The sequence below is a fragment of the Morone saxatilis genome, unplaced genomic scaffold (assembly GCF_004916995.1).
Source record: "Morone saxatilis isolate NCDOM2014 unplaced genomic scaffold, NCSU_SB_2.0 Contig9, whole genome shotgun sequence".
In the NCBI taxonomy this organism is placed as follows: domain Eukaryota; kingdom Metazoa; phylum Chordata; class Actinopteri; family Moronidae; genus Morone; species Morone saxatilis.
The window spans coordinates 3,808,477-3,816,654 of NW_023340268.1; the positions used below are offsets into that span (position 1 = coordinate 3,808,477).

The 8,178-nt window shown below is 44.2% G+C and overlaps 1 protein-coding gene across 1 annotated transcript in view; it reads right to left on the minus strand.

Moving 5' to 3' along the window:
• Positions 1–8,178, minus strand: part of macf1a (microtubule actin crosslinking factor 1a) — a gene marked incomplete in the record, with an annotated part of 123,316 nt that overhangs the window by 52,025 nt on the left and 63,113 nt on the right. Inside the window, 10 exon segments of the mRNA XM_035681896.1 lie at positions 725–907; positions 1,055–1,372; positions 2,764–2,970; positions 3,100–3,288; positions 3,514–4,112; positions 4,468–4,744; positions 4,822–5,049; positions 5,371–5,570; positions 7,175–7,304; positions 7,482–7,720. Coding sequence (XP_035537789.1) covers positions 725–907; positions 1,055–1,372; positions 2,764–2,970; positions 3,100–3,288; positions 3,514–4,112; positions 4,468–4,744; positions 4,822–5,049; positions 5,371–5,570; positions 7,175–7,304; positions 7,482–7,720 — 2,570 coding nt within the window.

Below are 8,178 nucleotides of genomic sequence, written 5' to 3' on the forward strand. Positions count from 1 at the left end.
CTAAGAAAGCATCATAACTGTCCTATAAAGAAAAAATGCTTCATGATTCAGCAGCGTGTCAGGCATTTCAAAGAGAAATGTGACTCAGCTAATCACCATCTCTGACTCCTGACACACCACAGGAGTCCCTAACACACACAGACACACAAAGAGACATACACGCTCTTACCTCATGGTCTCTAGAGATATAAGCAAGAGGAAAAGATGGATACAGACCTCCCTCAGAGGCTCTACAAATATTGACTGTCAGTATTCATGACACACACACACACACAGCTGTGCAATAAATCTAAGCTAATGTTACGCTGAAGATTTTCTATTTAACTGTGCAAATTAGTTTCAGTAGCATGATGGGAAAGGAAGAAACTGTGAACACAAACATGTATAACCTTTTCACCCTGAATTCAGTTAGATTCTCTCAGCTGTACCAACACAATCAAGCTGATATCACAACTGCCAAGGCCAATGACAAATACACACGTACTGTAGCACATGTCAACAAAAACTCTATGGAAATGGGATTTTATGAAGCAAGAAGGAATATAAGAAACTACTGCAAATCAGATTTCATTCACATTTTCCAACCATCCTCAACACACACAGTGAAATGTTTATCTACGGTTCTTCTTTGACAAACTGCCACTTCCCATGCACACACTATGCGCACTCATAACCATACAGGTCAAATCCATGTAAATAGCCAGCAAAAAGAAGCTGATCCTACCTTGAACTCCTGCAGCTGTTGTTTGATCATCTCCACCTCTGTGCCAACCATGCCCTGTGTGCTCAGCCCCTCTTCGGCCCTTCCCAGCAGGCCTTGCAGCTCGGCCACCAGCCTGTAGAACTCCCGAACCTTCTCAGCAGCGTCCTCGATCTGGTCCAACCTGCCCTGGCCGCGCTCACTCAGCTGGAAATTTGGGACAGAAATAAAGGAATTGTGACTGGATGAAACCAGTTTAACTTTTACATCACATAAATAGAGCCAATAACTGCAATAACCAATGTCACCAACAAATTATGACAACCACCACCATCATCTTTCGAACCCCCTCACCTTGCCAGCCTGGCGGCTCAGAGCCTCTGTCTCCCTCCTGAGAGCCAGGAGGTCAGGGGAGGAGCCTTCTCGTCGTAGCATGGTGGTGCACTCCGTCGCGTGACCCTCCAGCTCCGACCTGAGGTTGGCCAGACGGGACAAGAAGCCCTTCAGGGCATCGGCCTGAGAGGCCAGGGAGTCTGTGTCGCGTCCGACGGGGCTGAGGGAGTCCAGTTCATCATCGAGGTCGGCAAGGCGTGAGAAGACATCACGCACATGAGACTGGACCTCGCCAACACCCTGCAGCCGGGACTCCAGGGAGGAGCAGCACTGCTCAATCTGATGGAGGTAGAAGACTCATTTGTAAAAAGGTACATCACAATTCAAAAGTACAAAATTAAATGTCTGCCTTCCAGCTGAAAGATCGTCTCTCTACTCTCTAGGTTACTGACACCTTTTGTGACAGACGCAATCAGAAAATATAATTTCAAAAAGGTGGAAGAATTCAGATTTAGGTATCTAATCAGAAATTATGAACGAGTGGTTGCACTTTTCACAATGTTTTACTAAACATTTTCAGTCAGAAGATGGCCAACTAAACCAGAAATCTTCATCATTATGATGAATAAAGGACAGTGGTTATATTGTGTGAAGGATTTCTTATCCAAACCACAAATTAATCATTCAATAGGAGCCTGTGTCGAAATATTTCCCCTGTCAAAACTGAACAAACCACTGGAACAGAATAACATGTAACCAAACCAGAAAATGATGCAACACAGCAGCAAGTAAAAATAGTCTTTGACAGTGAAGGTGCAACAAAGAAAGAAGCATTATCTAGGAGTTGATCTGCATCATCTCCACCAGCACAGCAACTCTTTCCTCAGTAACAATGACATCAAATCCATATTTTTAAAAAGAGACCATTGCACTGCACTGTTACTCACTGAGATGTCAGTGAGTAACAGTGCAGTGCAATGGTTTTATATACAGTTAGGAGTTCCTGTGATAGCTGCAACCTTAAATGGAATATTTGGAGGCCGGATTGCAGAAAACAGATGCAATACAGTGGGTGCTAAATTCTCAAAGCTCTGGTTTACATTTCAAACTATGATAAAGTGTTGAATGTCCACAATGACCATATATGATTACTGTAACTCAAATAGCAAAACTCTTCTGACAGCTATCGTTGCTCTGCTCTCTCTCAGCTCACCGACACTTGTCTGCTAAGCGCCACACTCACAAGCATCACACATACACGCAGACACCCTCTCACACAGTGACCCTCGGTATAAATAGTTCCCCCAGTTGTACAACTTCTTTTCACTCCAGATGGCATAAATTGTTGAGGTTACATTAATTCATAACTGTTATGACGCCTTTCATCTTGCTCCTCTCTTCATGTTCTGCTGTTTTTCCACAGCTACCTGCTGGGCGGGGGACTCTGAACTACTTTAATATATGGGTCAAGTATATTTTGGACATTCACTAGCTTTCATTGACGATCTTTGATCAGGTTTGGGAGGATGAAGTCTTGCCCCAAAAAACCCTTCCCTGGATCTCATCAGTGCACTGGACATCCTATAACATCTTCAGTATGTTAGTACTTTTTGTTGTTCAATGTCTTTATTGATCAGTATGTAAACCTGGAAGATCTGGAGCATTTCTAACAAAAATAAAACACATTTCCCCTTTTGTTCTCTTTTCCCAACTATGACCTCGCTCCTCACCTTGTCACTAACGTCGTCATACTCTTTCTCTGTTTCTTTGGCCTGCTCCTGAAGCCTCTGTGCCCCCTCAGTGCTGCCGCCCGGTGTCTGTGGCGAGTCCTGTACCAGCCCCTGGGCCAGGTCTCTGAGGTAGACCACCTGAGGCTTCAGAGACCTCAGACTCTCCTGCTGACTTCTGAGCCGCTCCAGGCTCTTTGCACTGCATGCCTGGATGGGAGAGAAGTACACATGAATAGTAAAAGCCTACATTATGTCTTTGTAATAACCATGTCATTTTTCATCATCAGTGCTGTTTTTCACAGTGAAAAGTGACACGAGGACACTGTTTTTCAGTACCTGTGGTCCCAGAGCTTCCTGGACTTCAATCTGGTGCTTGGCGGCCTCCAGCCTCCTCTCTGCAGCCTGTCTGCCCTCTTCAAATTCCTTCAGGCGGCCAGCCAACTCCTCCAGCTGGGAGGTGCGGTTATGGAGCCTCTCGCCCAATTTGTCCACCCTGCGGTTTAGCTGGGCCTTCTCATCTCGTACCTAGAGAAAATGAGTTTACATTAGATCAGTTTAGTTTTCTTCATTTACTTAATTTATGACTTTTCAAGCAATAATAATTAAGTTGGTGATGATGACATAGTGAAACACACCCAAATGATAATACACACAATTAAGCTATAAAGCATATCAAGACAATCGAGCAGATGCAATTGAATACTGCAATACAACACACTTGAGATTTGAAATCAAAGTATAACTACGTACCTCTTCCTCCCCGATGCAACATTGTTCCAGCAGCTGATCTGCTGCGGCATTGAAGGACTCGAGGAGAGGTTGTCGTCTTTCGAGGTCCAGAGATAGACCACGAGCCTTCTGTAAGGCCTCGTCCAGGGCCGATGGGTCCAATGACGGCTTGATCTCTCCATCTTTCTGTTCACACTCTGCTAACCACGGTGTCAGCTCGGCCTTGTGCTGCTGGTAGGTGTCTGCTTTGCTCAAGGTGGTCTTCAGTCTGCTCTCTCGATCTGAGATTTTCTGGTTTAGCCCCTCCCAGTCCTGCCTCAAGGAGGCCAGGCGAGACTGCAGGGCAGACCGTTCATCTCCGCCTGCGGGCAGAGTGGCGAGCAGTGACGCTCCCTCAGCTTGAATCAGCTCATAGGAACCTCGCTGACTGGCGATCCCGCGCTGGAGTTCACCTGTCTGTGCGAGAAGGGAGCGGATAGCCTCGGGCTGACAGGGCAGAGAGTCGCTGGATGATTCTCTGGGATCTGCCTGCTTGTCCAACCAGGAGCGCAACTCCTCAAACATCTGCTGGAACTGCTGAGTGGATGACAGGGCAGTCTGGAGCTGAGACAGACCGTCAGCTGGAGGAAAGAAACACAGAGCAAAGGGATTACAAACATAAACACTGAAAAACAAATTCAAACAAAAAAGGACCAATAGGGCTGGTGGAGATTGTGCTTTATTTATATATATATATATATAATCAAAACAATATTCCCATTACAGTTAAACAGGGTTTAAGGTGGATTAAGTTAGAAAGGGAATATTGTTTGTCTACTTCAAAACTTTACTTATCAGATCCCTAAAGTGGGCCACTATCTCTATAGAAAATCACTATAAACAAATAAATCATGATAAACACATGAGAACTGTTAGAGGACACATAAAACCCACTAAAAGCACAATTACTATATCAACCACATAAACTTCACAAACCTGCGCGCTCCTCTAAACTCTTCAGCGGCCCACTGACACTTTCCAGTCGTTTACTCAGCTCCTCCTTCAGGTAGGGCTCAGCCACGATGGCGCTCAGCTCCTGGCAGAGCCTCTCAGCCTCTCCCAGCTCAGTCCGCCGTCTCTCTAGCTCTGATCGGATCTCTCCAGTTTCCTGCAGGCGGCGTTTCAGCGCCTCAGGCTGGGCGCTCAGCGATGCCTGAGCATCCAGCCTCTCGCCCAGAGCAGAGACACTGGAGGAGAGCTCTCTGAGCAAGGCCTGGGCAGGAGAGGAGGAGGGTTAGAAAATCGTAGTGTCATGGTGACAGCCTAACATACAACCATTACTAGACATACCTGGTATCGTTCGCTAGTTCCCTGGGCCTGGTCGATGTGGTTTGACCTCTGACTCAGTCGGTTTGTTAGGTTCTCCCACTGTTGGGAGATGGAGCCCAGCTCAGCCCGCACCTCCGCCAGGTCCTTGGGGTCCTGAGCAGAGTCACCAGTCTGGGTGAGGATTCCCTCAGCGGACTGGGTCAGCTGGTCAAACTGCGGCCGCCTGGTCTCAAACTCACGCAGCATAAACTTGAAGATAGAGGAGAGGTGAGAGCACATTGTTCAGTGATGTGATCAAGAACACAGATATCATTAAAACAGAAGCTGTGTGTTTAAACAGAGCAAAGCCTAAAAATGTTGATGTCTATAATAAGAGAGAAAACAGTCTAATCAAGGAACTGAAAGAACAAGGGCTTTTATTGTTCATTCAGTGCATTTCCATTATTCTCTGGTTTTCTTTTATATATTTCTCCTCATGTTGGATTTTCTGTATGTATGCATTACCACATTGTGTGTGTGCATTGATAACTGTTGTACATGTGATACTGTCTACAGTCTTCTATTACACACCTGTACTTGTTGTTTCTGTGTGTTGAGCATGTTTGGGTCGATGCTCAGCGGTCCCAGCACGCTCATCATCAGCTCCTTCTCCCTCAACCAAGGGCCCAGCTGATTGGCCGCCGAGGCAAAGCTGCCCAGCCTATCGGCACACGTCTCCAGCTCAGTCTGCCTTTGGGCTGCAGTCTGATTGGCCGTCTGCCAGCGGGAGTCTGGGGAAATTACCAATCAAGACAGGAGTGGGAGAACATTTACCACGCCATTTGCAGAATGTATAAAAATTCTCATATATCATTGTTCCATGTTTTCTGTCTTGTTTCCTTCTAAGGTAATCATCTTTTCACATTAAGCTGTACAACATTAAAGTCCTATTACAGTACAATGTAAAAATGAGGGCAATCAGTTTTCAAATGATATCAGTGATGGTGATGAAACCAATCTCCTTCATTGAAACCTGACTCAATGTGAAGAAGACTGATGAAACAATAAGACATTTTTCTTCTTCTGTCCCTCCTCCTACTTCTCCTGTCTCCTTCTCCCTCTCTGACTCATGTTCTGGGCATCCAGCAGCGTGTGTGTGTCTGTGTGCGCATTCACTCCACATGGCTTTGAAAAGGCATTATGAAATATGAAATATAAAGGCCCCCTTCTTGGATTTCACCTTAAATATTTCTGTCTCAGTTACCTCATAGAAGGCCCTGGTAAAAATATCAAGTATGAGAGTGAACAAATAGCTTTGACAGGAACACTTCCCACTCTCTCCCTGGATAATATTGATCTCAGTTCCTCACCATCTCTTAGAAAAATTATTACAAACTTTGAGGCACTCTTTTTCAAAATACAGTAAAAATGCCTCATCTTGTTTCCTTCTATACCCAGTTTTGAATCCTGTTTTTGTTTTGCAACTTTATTATTTTCAAGCAAAATAATACTTCAATCACATATGTAATGGGTTAGATCTTTTAGACACATATATACAGTATAAATTCAGTCCTGCAGTCCAGTCATCCTTTATTGGAAAGTTTACCTGCAGCTATTAATGCAATTTGAGGGATTAAAGTATTTTTATGCCATAAATGTATACAGGATTTTGCCCAGATAAAATATAATAAATTATATAAATTATAAATCAACTTCTGATCCAAATATTTTCATCATCTCTTCAGCAAATACTTAATATGAAACATTTCGCAGAAAAGCTCAGAAAATATGCAAATGGTCAGCCATTTTTAAAAAGATTTTTTCTATTATGTCCTTCCAACAGCAATCTCACCTGGAGTTGAAACTGGAATGACTTTTGAAAAAGCCAGGCTAAGACTACCAACCATCCTCCGATATCTCCAGGCCTGATTCTATTACCTATTTCCATTTACTTTTGAGCCCCTTTAAAGTTTGCATAGGTTTCTTTTAGCTGTTCATGTCCAGCTAATGTCAATCTATACTATTTTATTATTCTCTTTTTGTTTCACATTTATGGAAAGGCCTGACAGCCATAAGGCAGCATAAACTCACTGACTGTCCTCAAAATGATTCTGCAGTGTTCTTACTCTGTATCACTAACTTGCATCTCCTGTACAAGTTAACTCCACATGACTGCCTCTGGTTCTGATACAATATACTCTCTTCATAATTTCTGTACAGTATTCATATGACCCGCAACACTATAGCCGGTGTGTCCTGGCCATGTTTTCCTAGTTTTACCCACCATTCTACTTTAGTTTTTGCCTTTGGGCATCTCCATTAGTTCAAACAGAGCACTAATGATTCCCTTTCTGAAAATAGATCTCCCATCATCTTGTCATATGTCCTCATTTACCTATCTCTTGCAGCTGCTGTCTCCAGCTGTCTGCCTCAGGAGAATCAGGATTGTCAGCAATCAGCTTCCTCAGTGAGCTCTTCAGCTCCTCTACTTTCCCAGAGTGCTCAGACAGCTCTGTAAGCAGGGCCTAAAGTAGAAAAGGAAGACGACAACGAGAGGACTTAAAGCAAGCTTAAAAATTTGCAAAATAAATTAGACCAAGCAAACACAAGAGTTCAGATTTTCTTATTTTGCGTTGGTGTTCAACTACGGTAGGAAAAGGATCACAGAACATGCACAATAGAAGATGGACCCAGTCCTTTACCTTGTTCTCCTGGGCTTGGGCGCGTACCACCTCAGGTCTGGAGGGGGAGGCGGTCTGTCCCTGTTTCAGGCTGTGCTCTCTGTCCGTCAGCCAGCTCTTGAGCTCCTCAGTGCCCTGCCTGGCTTTCTGCCTCAGCTCCAGTGAGGCCTGCTGGCGACCGAGACGCTCCTTCAACTCTCCGCCCAGCGTCTCATATCGTCCGTTCACGTCAGATACGGCTACCTGGAGCTCCGTCAGGTCTGAGGGCACAAAAAGGAGAAATGTGCTTAGCATATAGCTAAATGGAGGTTAGCAGCAGGGCAGATACAGACAATAAAAATACAGAAGTAAATCTTATTAGAATAAAATCAGCAGATCTACTATAAACATAGGCTAATAAGGAGTTATTAGCCCACAGGTTCATGTAGATCAGAACAGCCCAGATAAAGGGTGTCTTGTAAATCCTGATGTTGCAATACGTTTTTTTAATTGAACAAATTTGCCACAGACAGATGTTTTGCATGGACACAAAGCTAACAGGAGACAGGACAGAACAGGACACTGGAAACAGAAAACAGTGCAGTAATCTTTCACAGTGACTGAAACAAACACCAATATAGCTGGAGGACAATTCAACTGGTATTAACTGAAAATGGTGTTATCTTGGATACTCATTTTCAGAAGGCAACAAATAAAAAGAGAGAAAAAGAAGAGAGAG